This window comes from Eurosta solidaginis, chromosome 1 (assembly GCF_040869045.1).
Source record: "Eurosta solidaginis isolate ZX-2024a chromosome 1, ASM4086904v1, whole genome shotgun sequence".
NCBI classification, from domain to species: Eukaryota; Metazoa; Arthropoda; class Insecta; order Diptera; family Tephritidae; genus Eurosta; species Eurosta solidaginis.
Window position 1 is genome coordinate 331,294,068 of NC_090319.1, and position 15,572 is coordinate 331,309,639.

General features: G+C 39.8%; 3 protein-coding genes across 4 annotated transcripts in view; 2 read left to right on the plus strand and 1 right to left on the minus strand.

Annotated features, from left to right (window-relative positions):
- Window positions 1-15,572, plus strand: part of LOC137237866 (protein MEMO1) — a 49,918-nt gene that overhangs the window by 14,230 nt on the left and 20,116 nt on the right. The gene's annotated exons all lie outside the window — the stretch shown is intronic.
- LOC137244321 (uncharacterized) lies at window positions 6,420-8,788 on the plus strand. Its single transcript, XM_067773172.1, has 2 exons — window positions 6,420-8,590; window positions 8,739-8,788. Exons 1-2 carry the CDS (start codon window positions 7,208-7,210, stop codon window positions 8,751-8,753), a joined length of 1,398 nt encoding a protein of 465 aa, XP_067629273.1. The 5' UTR covers window positions 6,420-7,207; the 3' UTR covers window positions 8,754-8,788.
- Window positions 13,281-14,573, minus strand: LOC137244324 (uncharacterized). Of its 2 annotated transcripts, none has more exons than XM_067773188.1 (2): window positions 14,332-14,573; window positions 13,281-14,252 (listed from the first exon to the last, which is right to left on the minus strand). In XM_067773188.1, exons 1-2 carry the CDS (start codon window positions 14,409-14,411, stop codon window positions 13,565-13,567), a joined length of 768 nt encoding a protein of 255 aa, XP_067629289.1. In that variant the 5' UTR covers window positions 14,412-14,573; the 3' UTR covers window positions 13,281-13,564. The 2 variants fall into 2 exon arrangements, with proteins under 2 accessions (XP_067629289.1, XP_067629300.1); XM_067773199.1 differs by having other exon boundaries at window positions 13,281-14,247; window positions 14,332-14,407.

Genomic DNA, 15,572 nt, shown 5'->3' on the forward strand with positions numbered 1-15,572 from the left:
TTGGGCCGCCCTAATTTCAATTTTACCATCAAAGCAGATCAGAAGATCAATAACACTGAGCATGTGCAAACAAATGTACATACCTACAAACACATGATGTGGATATGCAAACACTCGCATGATTAAGAGGGTGGCTCTATTGCACTGATTCAATCATTCGCATCAACAAACATTGAACTTGCATTTTAATATACTTAATATACATTCATACGAACGTTAATATTTTCTTTATACATACTAACATGTACATATGTACATACATTTGTTACTTCTTTTGTTAACATGGACTAACATATAAAAGGAAATCAGCCGACTTAACGGTAACATCACGCCAGATTTTGGTATTCCTACCTTAGTATAAATACTGGCATTTTGCATATTTTGAGGACAGTTGTTCGCGTGAAGACAAATAAAAAAAAATAGTTTTTAAGCGCCTCCGTCGCTACGGATCGCTAACAAAAGTTTTGTGTTTTATTTTATTTAACAACTGAGTTGCGCCGACGGCAACATTTCTTAAAAACTATTTTGCACTTAAAATTACATCTTTTCTAAAAACGTGTTTTAATCCTATAAAAAGTAACTTTTCGGTTCGGTAATTTTAAACTCGATATTTTAAAACGCGAACATGCCAAATAAACGCGGTAAAAAATCGGTCTCTAATTGCCAAAGATGTGACGAAGTAGACAACGAGATGATGGTCCAGTGCGATACCTGCGACGCCTGGTCCCACTTCAGCTGTGTTGGAGTCGACAGCGATGTGGTTGACAGAAGTTGGGTTTGTGAACTGTGCGAGCAAATCGAGTCAGCAACTAATACGCAACCGGCAGCATCTTCATCACCATCAATACACAACAATCGAAATGTGCATTTTCTGGGAGTTGGTTCTAATAATATTCAACAACAGGCGTCAGCTGCAAGTATTACTACAACCGAGGGTGTAACAGTACCAACAACGTTTGCGACTGTGCAATCTGCCACCGCCGTTAGTTCATCTTTTCCGAGGTTTACTTCCAACTGATCGGACTTTTGGGATTTCGAATCCACTCTACCAATGCAGGGCCGTCTACCATCGACAATGACAACAGGGCGTTATACAACGCTCCCGGCAAAGGTTTCTGCCAGTCAAATCGCACCAGGTAAGACATCCGTTTACTCAGCATATCCTATATCGCGCGACGTAACTGCACGACAAATTGCACCAAATGTCCAAGAGCCACATAATCCGCACAGCCACGACCTATACCGAAAACTTCAACTCGAAAGGCTAGACGAAGAGATGAGGATTCAGCAACAATACCTGGATAGTATGTATAAAATTCTGTCGCAATACGACAAGCTTCCTTCAAATAAAAGTGCATATTTTCCTACGACCGCCGGCCCTACGCCCGTCAATTGGCTGCGAGACATGCTATCCCTAAGCAACTTCCCACATTCAATGGAGATCCTGACGAATGGCCACTTTTCATTAGCAGTTTCGATAATAGCACCGCCGTAGCTGGCTATTCCGAGGCGGGGATTTCGATTAAGCTACAGGCATGTCTTAAAGGTAAAGCACGCGACGTCGTAAAAAGTAAGTTGTTCTTGCCATGTATGGTACCTGAAATTATTAAAACTCTTAAAATGTGTTTTGGTCGTCCGGAATTAATCCTAGAGCCCGCAGTAAGTAGAGCTCGTACACTCCCACCAGTAAAAGACAAATTAGGGTCACTCATTGAGTTTTCGCTTTGTGTACGGAATATGTGCACCACAATGGAAGGGTGCCAAATGTATACGCACCTACACAATTCCCTTTTAGTGAAAGAGCTGGTCGATGAGCTCCCAAATAACCAAAAACTTAACTGGGCTGTTCATCCAAAAGATGGTAAAATACCCGTGGTAAAGCAATTTAGTGATTGGTTGTATAGCTTAGCTGAAGCAGAGAGTACAGTAGTTAGTTTAGTGCCAACTAACACTCGCATGATTAATACCCATATAGCCGAAAATTCGTCTGACCGTGCTCGGGAAAAACAAAAATCTAATCAAGTTAATAAGTGTCCTATTTGCAAAGGAGCTGAGCATAAAGTAGCTCAATGCGAATCGTTCAAAAACCTCACACTACAACGGAAGTGGGATGCAGTGCAGGCAAACAACCTTTGTCGACAATGCCTTAACTCGCACAGACGCAAATGTTATTTAAACAGGATATACGGTAAGGATGGATGCATATTCAAGCATCATCCTTTGCTTCATAAAGCGGCAAGCCAAATTGAACCAGTTAGCACAGCAACTGATGTCTCAGACGCACCGTTTAATACCCACTGCGATGGCAACGAAAGCAAGCAACCATTATTTAGAATAGTGCCGATTCACGTTTATTCCAAAAATAAAATATACAAAACTTTTGCATTTTTAGACGAGGGCTCGTCCGTTACATTGATGCAAAGAAAGGTATTTGATGAACTCGGTTTGGATAACGATCCTTTATGTCTAAAATGGACAGGAAATACAACGCGCGTTGAAGCCGACTCTAAAAGCAACAATCCAAGTCTCGAGTACTACAAATGTTCGAAAGTATACACACTGTTGACGACCTCGGTCTACCACCACAATCAATTAACATTTCCGAGTTGCAGAAAATGTACCCATATCTAGCAGGCCTACCCATTGCATCGTATAGGAACGTGAGACCAACAATTGGAAACTGGCAGTTCCACTAAAAATAAGGGCAGGAACCTGGTCACTGCCAACAGCTTCAAAAACACGCTTGGGATGGACCCTTCAAGGATGCCACGCTGGCCGTAGACCAGAATACCAACTAAACATACACACTTGTGACTGCGAAAAAAGGTACGACGAGTTACATGAAATGGTAAGCGATTTCTTCAAAATAGATCCCCTAGACCCACTCATATAATGTCCAAAGACGGCGCAAAAGCAGTAAGCATTATGAACAATACATGCCAAAAGGTTGGCAACCGCTTCGAAATAGGATTATTATGGCGTGATTGTAACGCCGTTTTGCCTGATAGTTATGCATATGCGAAACGTCGACTAGATTATTTAAGGAAGAAATTCATTAAAGACCCTAAATTGGAATCTACTATCCAAAACCAAATAGATAACCTAATTGCGAAGGGCTACGTAAAGAAGCTTACAGACAACGAAATTTCGTCACCTGGTGGTAAGATATGGTGCTTGCCAATATTCATAGTAACTAACCCAAACAAGCCAGGGAAAATGCGAATGGTATGGGACGCAGCTGCGAAGGTAAATGGATTTTCACTTAATGATTTTCTGCTTAGCGGCCAGGATTTGCTAAATTCTGTAGTCGAGATTTTATTATCCTTTAGACTCTCAAAAGCCAAGCGTATATGTTATGCAAGCGATAACTTTTGGACTTAATTGCGCGCCCTGCATTGCCCACTTTGTTCGCGATAAAAACGCCGAAAGCTTTAGCGAAGAGTATCCTCGTGCAGTGGAAGCCGTGAAACATAATCACTACGTGGACGACTATATCGACAGCGCAGACGATGCAGAATCCGCTTTGGCTCTAGAACGACAAGTGCAAAGAATACACGAAAATGCTGGGTTTAAACTTCGAAGTTGGTCATCAAATTCAGCAGCTCAATGAAAACTCTGCCACGACTCAAGCAGCTAAAGAATGGGACTCTACAACAAAAGTTCTTGGAATGTTTTGGGATGCCACATGCAACAGTATTAAATACATATGTCGCTTTGCAAGACTTCGTCGTGACGTTATTAATCAGCCCCTTGTACCTAAAAAGAGGGAGGCTTTAGAAGTTTTAATGTCCATTTTTGATCCCTTGGGTTTTGTAAGTTGCTATACCATAGGACTGAAAATTCTTTTACAGGATGTCTCGCGCTCTGGTATCTCTTGGGCCGAACCATTTAACGAGAAGCTTTACGAGAAGTTAGGTTAGGTTAGGTTGAACTGGCCGTAGTGTTACCAGAAGTTTGTTTTAAGGACCAAACTGAAAAACCCTATCAAAAACCAGGACCTATGTTATAAAATAACTCCGTGATCTTGGCATATACTAGAAGCTTCCTAGGATTTAAGCCATTGCTGCTTCTAGATCTGACAGCTGTATCACTCCTAAAAGCTGGAGTCTTAGCCTGGCAAGCGCAGGGCAAGAGCACAGAACGCACTTCCTACATCTGCTATCACTGACCAAGCCTAATTTAAAGGCATGTGACGCCAGAAGGCAGTGTCCAGTCAGAATACCCGTCTTTACGAGAAGTGGGGGGAATGGAAAAGTTGTATGCCTTCGTTTACAGGAATCGAAATACCGCGATGCTAGTCCATACATTTGAAAGATGCAGATGCCGTTCAATTACACACCTATTCTGACGCTGGAGAAAGCGCATACGCAACCGTTTGCTATCTGCGAGTACGAAAGGGTGACAATATAACAACAACACTAGTAGCGGCGAAATCAAAAGTCGCACCGTTAAAGCCCCTATCCATTCCAAAGTTAGAGTTGTAGGCACAGTTACCGGGGTCAGACTAGCGAATGTTGTTAGTAAAGTCAACCGTATATGAATAACGTCTAAGTTTTATTGGTCGGACTCGAAAACAGTTTTGCGATGGCTTCATATGGATCCAAAAAATTTTCATCAATATGTGATGCACCGAATAGGGGAGATTCTCGAGGATACAAATGCGAAGCAATGGCAATGGGTACCATCAAAATTGAACCCTGCGGACTCGGGAACAAAGATCTCTGCAAAGGACGCATATCAAACGTGGTTCAGTGGTCCTGAGTTTTTAATGTCAAATCCGACAACATGGCCGAAATTCGACGACGTAGATCAAGCTCCAATAGATGCTTCTGAAATTAAGCATTATGCTCTGCATATTACAAAATTTTAAATGAAGTATCCCGATTTAAATATAGAATATTTTTCAGATTGGAAAAGGCTTTACCGAGCTGTGGCTACATTTTTTATATATATCGACCGACTGCGCACAAATGCAGTAAAACAACAAAATAATTCGATCATCTTTGATAACATTCAAAAAGCAAAAAACTTCTATTCAGGTATGCTCAGAATTCTGAATTTAGTGCTGAAATAAAGTTACTAAAGCAGGGTAAGCCTATTGAGAAATTGAGCAAATTAATTTCACTCAATGTTTATTTAGATCAAAACGGCATATTACGAAGCAAAAGTCGAATCGAACATTTAAATAATCGTGAAATCATAATATTACCTAATAACCATTATATTACGTTTTTAATAGTGCGTTGGACACATGAGCGCTTTCATCACCAGATGCACGAGTCAATAATAAATCATCTGCGTGGACAGTACCAATAAGTCACCTAAGGGTGTTATACCGAAAGGTGCGCAAAAGTTGTCAGAGCTGTAAAAACACCGCTGCTGTTCCAAAAGCTCCACAAATGGCAGCACTACCTGTCGCCAGGTTAGCGGCTTTTGAAAGACCTTTCACTTATGTAGGCATCGACTATTTTGGTCCACTATCGGTTATCGTTGGAAGACGGCGTGAAAAAATATGGGGCGTACTGTATACATGCCTTACTTTGCGGGCAGTACATATTGAGGTGGCGCACAGCCTAGACACGAGCTCCTGCATAATGGCCATACAAAATTTCATTTCACGACGAGGATGGCCAAGAGAGATTTTCATAGATAACGGAACAAATTTCAAGGCATCAGAAAAAATAATTTGCTCAATTAAAAACAATACAGAAACAACATCGCATTTCGAAAACATAAAGTGGAGATTTAATCCTCCAAGTACCCCTCACATGGGAGGAGTATGGGAACGTCTAGTAAGGTCAGTAAAAAATGTACACTTCCAAATACTGCCTTCTCAATGATGAGAGTTTGCGAAATGCTGTATATGAGGTGGAGTTCATCATAAATGCGCGACCGCTTACGTATGTCTCATTGGACAGTTCCGACGACAAAGGTGTCACCCCCCAATCATCCTTTACTCGGATCATCTGATGGTTACAAGCTTATTTGCTCCGAAGAACATACCATACGACAGTGTTAGTGTTTAACCCAGCAATTTGCAGACCGATTTTGGCAGCGATGGGTTCAAGAGTATGCACCTATCATCTCCAGGCGTAGCAAGTGGTTCAGCAAAGTACCCCCCGTTCGTGTTGGTGATATTGTGGTAATAGTCGATCCCGATTTGCCTAGGAATTGCTGGCCAAAAGGCAAAATTGTTAACACTATAACGGCTAAAAATGGACAGGTACGGAGCGTTATGATTTAAACGAAGTCTGGAGTACTTCATCGACCAGTGGCAAAAGGTGCAGTTTTAGACGTCGGTAATAAGTCTGAGTAAACGCGTATATCATAACTTGTTTACGGCGGGTGGAGTGTTACCGACGAAAAAATATAATTATTTTGGACCGCCCTAATTTCAATTTTACCATCAAAGCAAATCAGAAGATCAATAACACTGAATATGTGCAAACAAATGTACATACCTACAAACACATGATGTGGATATGCAAACCACCCTCTATTGCACTGATTCTATCGTTCACATCAACAAACATTGAACTTGCATTCTAATATACTTAATATACTGTAACGAATGTTAGCAGCACTGAGCGATGCTATCGTCTCTAAGCCGATGCTAACCAGTGACGTGAATGCACATCAATAATTCAATCATTATGTATCTACATAAACGAATAAATAATTGCGTCTACACATATGTACGTATACGAGCAGCGGAGCGGCAATGCACAAACACATGCATATATCTTATTTGAGTTGTCACAAGAGAGAGCAATAATTTGTGCACGTAGTTGTGGCTGGCGATTTTGTAGCCGAACTAACTAGTAACTTCTGGAAATCGAAGAGCCTAGAAGTATGCAGCGTAAACTATAAAAGCGGGGCAGGCGAGTAAGAAGTAATTCAGTTTGATTTGAGATTTGGATTAAGCGCTATCTAGCGAGCTATAGCAGTATTATTTTGAATAGTAGATCTTCATTTGAGCTGTCAATCAGTTTGGTTATTAAGTAAGCTATTCGTTGCAAAGTACAAGTGTTATTGTGAAGTACTTGAATAAAGGCCATTTGGTATTATTCAATATTGGAGTTATTTATTCAACAGTTTAGCGATACGAACTTAGCAGAGGGTTGCAAATAAGAGGATTTGCAGCAAATTCGTTACAATTGGTGTGAGAAGAGGAATTGTTGAATAAATTCTAGAGGACAACAAGGACATGGCAAAGTTCAGTGAATTGAAAATCCAGCAACTAAAGAAGGAGTTGGAGAGCCGTGGATTGAATACAAGCGGCGTTAAACTTGAACTTCAGGCACGGCTACGAGAGGCAATGGAAGCGGAAGGAATTGATGTGGAAGAGTATGACTTTCATCTTGATGGCGAGGAAGTAACAAAAATTGAAGAGAAAAACGGAACATCGCAGACAGTTACGAGCACAGACTTAAACATGATTTTGGCTGCAATATCTGCTCAAACATCGACAATGTCATCACAGATGGAATCCCAAGAGACACGCATAACATCGAAGATTGAAGCGCAGGAAACCCGTATAACATCACAATTGGAAGAACAGAAGACATATTTGGCATCTCAACTGGAAGCGCAAGAGGCACGTATATCTGAAATGTCGGCACAAATTTCGGAACAGGTATCATCGCAGCTCTTTGTGAAACTGGAAGAGCAGGATGCAAAAATTTTACAACTCGAGGACAAAATTGATGCCGAAATAGAAGCGTTAAAAGGTCGTATGGAGCAGTTACAACTAAACCGCCCAGCTGTTTCAGCAAGCAATCCAAAGGTAAAAACACCATCATTTGACGGTTCTGTTCCTTTCCAGGTCTTTAAGCTACAGTTTGAGAAGACCGCAGCAGTGAACAACTGGAATGTGGAAGATAAAGTTGCTGCACTATTCATGGCGTTGAAAGGGCCTGCAGCTGAGATTTTACAAACCATTCCAGAGGGCGAACGGAACTGTTATGAAGCATTGATGAGCGCTCTAGAGAGACGATACGGAACTGAGCATAGGAGGCAGATATACCAAATGGAGTTGCTGAACCGCTTCCAGAGGCCTGGTGAAACATTGCAAGAGTTTGCGTCGGATATTGAAAGGCTAGCACATTTAGCGAATGCGGACGCACCCGTGGAATACACTGAAATAGTAAAAATCCAGAGCTTCATAAATGGCATACTAGATGTGGAAACGAAGCGGGCTACATACGCAAACCCAAAGCCAACATTCGCAGAAACGGGGTCACAAGCTCTGATTCAGGAAACAGCGTCGCTTCTGTGTAAGCCAGTTTTCAAAGCACGCCGTGTGGAAGTAGAAAGGCCAGAGTGGGTAGACGCAATATTGGAGGCGCTGAAAGGATCGCAAAAGCGGAGTGAAAAAGTTATCAAATGCTTCAAATGCGGGAAGTCCGGTCACATTGCACGTCAGTGCGATCTTGGTCCTAATAGTTCCAACAATGTGGGTGGCCGTAAACGCAAAGCTGGAGGAGATGAGCAAGAGCGAGTAAGAGGTAGAGATCGAGAGCTAGATCCGGCTATTGAATGTCCTGTGATATCTGTGTCGCGAATTGGAAGGAAATCAAGCAGTCTTACCGTCAGAGGGAATGTGGATGGTAAAGAACGTGTACTGACTGTAGATACGGGCGCATCTCATTCCTTGATCCGATCTGACTTGGTCAACAGGAGAGCAAAACCGTTACCTGAAGCAAAGTTGCGTACGGTCACTGGCGAGTATAACCAAGTTCAGGGAGAAGTGATATGTGAAGTATTGATTGGGAAGGTCATGGTTCTACACAAATTTGTTGTGGCGGAGATTGTTGATGAAGTTATATTGGGAGTGGATTTCTTGGTTGACCATGACATCAAGATCGATATGCAGAGAAGGGTGATGCGTTATGAGAACCAAGATGTGCCACTTAACTTTAGTTTGGAAAAAGGGTTCAGCAGTAGTCGGGTACTGGTGGAGAAGACTCGACGAAGGCCACGAAATTCAAAGGTAAAGGTTGATGGAACAAATGGGCCAAACAAATCAAAACCGAAGGTACCTGTGAGAGAAACACTGGCATTGAAAAGCCCTAACGGACGTACTAAAACGAAGAAAGAATGCAAGGGTGGTTTCAAGCCAAGGCACACTACTGTTTTGAAGCGTCGGAACGATACTGATTATGCAAAGCAAATCCGTCCAGCGCAAGCTCTGCGAAGTAGTTCTTCATTGGCCGAGCAACAGAGTGCGAGGAAACGACTAAGGATAATGAGTAGTAAGATCAAACGCAGGTACAATGAGAACAATAATTCGGAAGGGTTCTTGGAGGGAGATTTGGTACTGTTAAACAACCCTCACCGGCGGAAAGGTGTTGCAGCCAAAATTCGGTGCATTTGGGAAGGCTCGTACAAGGTTGTGAAGAAGATCAGTAATTCCATCTACCGCATACAAACCATTGGGAAACCACGAAATAGAAAGGTGGTTCATTTGGAGATGCTAGAGGCGTTTAGCTCGAGAGATTTGTCTGATCGAGACGATCAGACTTAGGTGGAGGGCAGTGTAACGAATGTTAGCAGCACTGAGCGATGCTATCGTCTCTAAGCCGATGCTAACCAGTGACGTGAATGCACATCAATAATTCAATCATTATGTATCTACATAAACGAATAAATAATTGCGTCTACACATATGTACGTATACGAGCAGTGGAGCGGCAATGCACAAACACATGCATATATCTTATTTGAGTTGTCACAAGAGAGCAATAATTTGTGCACGTAGTTGTGGCTGGCGATTTTGTAGCCGAACTAACTAGTAACTTCTGGAAATCGAAGAGCCTAGAAGTATGCAGCATAAACTATAAAAGCGGGGCAGGTGAGTAAGAAGTAATTCAGTTTGATTTGAGATTTGGATTAAGCGCTATCTAGCGAGCTATAGCAGTATTATTTTGAATAGTAGAGCTTCATTTGAGCTGTCAATCAGTTTGGTTATTAAGTAAGCTATTCGTTGCAAAGTACAAGTGTTATTGTGAAGTACTTGAATAAAGGCCATTTGGTATTATTCAATATTGGAGTTATTTATTCAACAGTTTAGCGATACGAACTTAGCAGAGGGTTGCAAATAAGAGGATTTGCAGCAAATTCGTTACAATACATTCATACGAACGTTAATATTTTCTTTATACATACTAACATGTACATACATATGCACATACATTTGTTTCTTCTTTTGTTAACTTCTTTATTGTTTAAGAGTTTTTTATGATAGAAATAGTAATAACATGGACTAACTTTTAAAAGGAAATCAGCCGATTTAACGGTAATATCACGCCAGATTTTGATATTCCTACTTTAGTATATATTTTGCATATTTTGAGGACAGTTGTTCAAGTTAAGACAAATAAACAAAATAGTTTTAAGCGCCTCCGTCGCTACGGATCGCTAACAAAAGTTTTGTGTTTTGTTTCTGTAACAACTGAGTTGCGCCGACCGCAACACCAAGGTTCAATCCTTGATCCTTTGTTATGTGCATTGTACATTAATGACATGCCTAGTGTTAAGCATTGTTCCGTCCACATTTACGCCGAAGATGATGACAAGACATGACGTCCCCCAGCGGATCAGGGGGTCAGAATATACACGCGGTAGGTATGCCTGTCGTAAGAGGCGGCTAAAATACCAGATTCAAGAGGCTGTGTAGCGCAACCCTTCAGGTTGTCAGCGCAATATATAGCTTCTCCAAACCCAATTGTCAACCTCATTATCCGCGGCGAATCCTGTTTCACTAACAAATGAGGTTTTGGCGACCCCAAGCTCCTCATGGAACTTGGGGGTGGGGAGGGAGGGATGGCCTGAAGGTTCAATGTGACCGCATAAATCGTTCCCGAGATGGTCGGCCTACCACCTTAATGGTGCTGCGGTACCGGAGCGTATCGGATCTATATCCGGTAAAGGACCATCACATCGATAACACTCCTCAAAGCCTTCGGGGAGCAACCTTATCGCTACAACAACAACAACAACAAGAGATGATGGAAAATCGTTCTAATATACTGTAACGAATTCTGGGAAATTCCGCTTATTTGAAACCTTCGGCTAACGTTCGAATCGCTGAACTCACGAATAAATAACTCCAATATTCTGTATTGCAAAATGGTATTTATTAGACTACTTTGGGAGTAGTACAATTATACTTCACAATTTTACTTCACTTCGCAACTAATAGCGTGTTTAAATCAAACTGATTAGTCATGCCTCAGCTTGCGCTGCTTTTATACTCTCTGTTGACCCGTCTGCATATTTCTACTAAGGTCTAGACGTTTCGCCTTCTAGAATAGTTGTATCTCCTACTTGGTAATTGAGCTATATGCGTGTGTATGTGTGAGTAACTACTTCGGTTGATGATTACATCTGTGTGTGTGAGATATCTCTTCGTCGCCATATATGTATGTCTATAAATGATGATTGATGTGTTCATGTACGCAGTGTGGTTTGCTTTAATGTTTTTGTTGTTGTGCCTTTATTTACTAACAGCTTAGTGATTGGCGGCCGCCGTGGTGTGATGGTAGCGTGCTCCGCCTACCACCACGAAGATCCTGAGTTCACGCCCCGGAAAAATCAACATCAAAAACTTTAGAAACAAGTTTTTTTCAATTAGAAGAACATTTTTCTAAACGGGGTCCAGTGTTTGGCAAACACTCCGAGTGTATTTCTGCCATGAAAAACCCTCAGTGAAAACTCATCTGCCTTGCAGATGCCATTCGGAGTGGTCATAAAACAAGTAGGTCCCATCCCGCCAATTTGTAGGAAAAAAAATAGGAGCACGACGCAAATTGGAAGAGAAGCTCGGCCTTAGATCTCTTCGGAGGTCATCGCGCCTTACATTTATTTATTTTATTAGTGATGCTAAAATTCGCCACAACACACACATACAGCAATTATCTACCCTGTCGGAAAATAAACAAAACAAAATGAACTAATTATTACCGTTCTACCATTGTAAACGGTCCTTTATTCTTAATTTATGTTCTTTGTCCCTAGCTCTATAAATATATAATGTAAGCAAAATGTTTTAGCTTATCCATTATCTATTGTTAATTAATTTACTGATTGATATATTATTAAAATTCTACTTTTGTTATCTTATGCTATTCTGATCAGCAAATCAATATAACTCTCGAAATATGGCATAAGAAGAATATTGTAACAGGTTATGCTTGTTCTTATCCTGCTTGGAACTCTTCATAACATACATTGTTATAAAAGCTGTGATCACAACAAAATAACAGATTTTAGAGAACAGATCACAGTTGGACTACAGCTTTTCCAGTTAAAGTTCAGAAATTTATAATTCAAGTTCAGAAAATTGTACTTCAAGTTCAGAAAATTACAATTCATATTCAGAAAATTAGAATTTAAGTTCAGAATTTTCAATTCAAGTTCAGAAAATTCCAATTTAAGTTCAGAAATTCCAACTCAAGTTCAGAATTTTCCATTCAAGTTCAGAAAATTACAATTCAAGTTCAGAAAATTGCACTTCAAGTTCAGAAAATTACAATTTAAGCTAAGAATTTCCAATTAAAGTTCAGAAAATTACAATTCAAATTCAGAAAATTAAAATTTAAGTTCAGAATTTTCAATTCAAGTTCAGAAAATTCCAATTTAAGTTCAGAAATTCCAATTAAAATTCAGAAAATTACAATTCAAGTTCAGAATTTTCCATTCATGTTCAGAAAATTACAGTTCAAATTCAGAAATTTATAAGTAGAGTGTTAATTTTCAAAAGTTATTCCAATTCATACTATGTTTACATAATGTAATACTTATATGTTACTTCCGGAAGTGTTGATGTTTCGTTGACAATGTTGCCAAAATGGTGACTTGGGTAAACTGTACCCCAATTTTTCTTTATGGTGTGTACATCACGAGCCTACATAGAAATCAAACAGATGATAACTCTTTCCAAGAAGTGGATGAGGACGCTCCGGCCAAGCAAGTACTTCAGTTGAACCCGCGAAGCAGAGGAAGGTAGAGACCTTCAGAGTTGCGATAGGTAGGTGGGGAGGAAGACTTGACCTCCCATGGTGCTCGCAACCGCCGTTATATACCGCGAAACAGGGAAAACTGGCGTGATTTGATACGGAGAGCAAAACTGATTTAAATGAGTTAAAAAGCCAATGCTTCCTTAACAGATACATGCCATCTTACATATATTTACTTCCATTGGATGAAAGAAAAAATACCCGACACATTTTCTGACCTTGAATTGTAATTTTCTGAAATTGACTCCTAATTTTCTGAACTTGAATTGTAATTTTCCGAACTTGAATTATAATTTTCTGAACTTGAATAGGAAATTATGAAATTGAATTGCAACTTTCTGAACTTGAATTGTAAATTTCTGGATTTAAATTGGAATTTTTGAAATTAAACTGGAAAAGGTGTAGTTCTCTTGTGGAACCAATCTTTCTTTTTTTTAGTAAAAAAATGTATCTCTTTATGAAAATTGTCCAGTTATTTTTATAAACGAAATAGATGCGTACATAAAATAAAACAAAATTTGTACTAAAAATTAAAAATTTCAATATTACTCGTCAAGTTTTTCATGTGGGTTATGATTTTTTGCGTACATTGCATTTTGAATCTCATTGATGCGTGCATATGAAGTTTCTGCAGCATGGGATAGCCGTTTTGTTAGATCATCCATAGATTGACGTTGCCGCTTCAATTGTTCAAGTCCATGTTGTAGTTGACTGCAAGTCTTAAAAAATTCACTCAATTCTGGTATATTACCAAATTCTCCAGGATGTTGACTAAATTTTTCCCCCATTTCAATAGTCAACTTACTTAATGTTTTATCATTATAGTGTTTTTGTAATGCGTTCTTAATTTCATCATTCAATTTAATATTAGACTCCTTCTTGCCTAGATTAATTTCTCTAATACGACTCTTTAGTGAGCTAAAATCAATAGCCTGGAACTTTTCACTCATTTTTTGGAAGAGTTCATAACTCTGTTGTAAATCATGGCGCATATTTTGTAGATCAGTGTCAATAATTGCACCTTCACTTATGGGTTTCAAAATATTTGTTGCTAACATTGCCGACAGACCTTTCGTCTCTCCGGAAGTACTCTGTTCTGAAGATGTTGTCTCTTTGTATTGTATTGGTAGCTCCTCGTGGCGTAGCTGTGTGGTATTCTTCGTCTGCTGTACTTTTTTGCCATCTCCTTGACTTTTTTCGCTTGTAGAATTTGTTTGCTGCTTACCCGCTGTTCTTTTTTGAAACGAGAGATTCATTCTTCTATATAGCACTTACTTATTAGTAATATATAATTATTTGTTTAAGTACTCACTCATTTTCAACAATAATAGAGTTAAGCTCTTTTCTTATGAGATCATACAGCGCATTGGTTGAGTTATCGCCATCAGCCATTTTCTTTTAGTAGATATTTTTTTATATGTATATATTTTTCTTAATGAAAATTTTAAGCAAATTTTACTATGTACTTCGTTTGTCAAAAGCCAAATAAAATTCAACAAACGTATTGCTAAGCAAAGTACACACGTCATTTGGAGTTCGCTGGTAGACAAAATATTTGCAAGTTGTTATCTAGGCAACCAGCGGTTGTTGTTGCTGTTGTGGTGCGACCCCTCACAAACTGTCATCAATATCCTCTAACGGCAGTCCGAGGGAACTTTCTGTTTCAACAGGGTAGGACGAAAAGATGGTTGGTGTCTTGTGGGGACACCTTACAAGCGGGACATACATTGGGTACATACATATATCGGAGTTCATTTTGGATAAGTAATAGCTTAACCTGTTACAGTATCTAGACCGAAGTTGAGCTGGAGTGACACGCGTCACCCTTTCCTCAGCTGCGAGTTTCGGGTATTTGTCGTTGAGAACGGGGTTCACCCAGCAATCTCTGGCATATTAGTCCGACGCCTTTTTGAGGATGTTCCACGCCATCGACCAGATTTTCACTATACGCCAAATACCTCGGTTACGATTAAGATCCAATTACATAAGTAAGTAAGAGCGTGCTTGAGTTCATAGAAAGATTAAACACCGTTCGGTAAGCCAGCGTTTCAAGCTATACAGCGATGGAAGAAAATGTGTTATAGGTTCGTACACCATAAAATATTGTAACGAATTTAGGGAATTCCGCTTATTCCAAACCTTCTGCTAACGTTCGAATCGCTAAACTGTTGAATAAATAACTCCAATATTCAATAATGTAAAATGGTCTTTATTAGACTGCTTTGAGAGTACTTCACAATAACACTTATACTTCACAACCAATAGCGTGCTTAAATCAAAACTGATTACTTATTCCTCAGCTTGCGCTGCTTTTATACTCTCAGTTTTCTCGTACATCCATTTCTCCTATGGTCTAGTCATTTCGCGAAACTGTGTTCCAGAACAATTGCATCTCTTGCTTGGTTATTAGCTGTATACATGTATACCTATTTGTAGTTCATGTTTCTCTTATAGCCATATGCGTGTGTATGGGTGAGTAACTACTTCTGCTGATCACTACATGTGAGTGCGTGAGTAATGTGTGTAAATGATGACTAATGTGTTTATGTAGCT

Coding starts and splice junctions, on each gene's coding strand:
- LOC137244321 (XM_067773172.1), top strand. CDS start 7,208: ATGGCAAAGTTCAGTGAATTGAAAATCCAGCAACTAAAGAAGGAGTTG.
- LOC137244324 (XM_067773188.1), bottom strand. CDS start 14,411: ATGGCTGATGGCGATAACTCAACCAATGCGCTGTATGATCTCATAAGA. Junction 14,253..14,331: donor TCTATTATTGTTGAAAATGA/GTGAGTACTTAA, acceptor GTTTCAAAAAAG/AACAGCGGGTAAGCAGCAAA.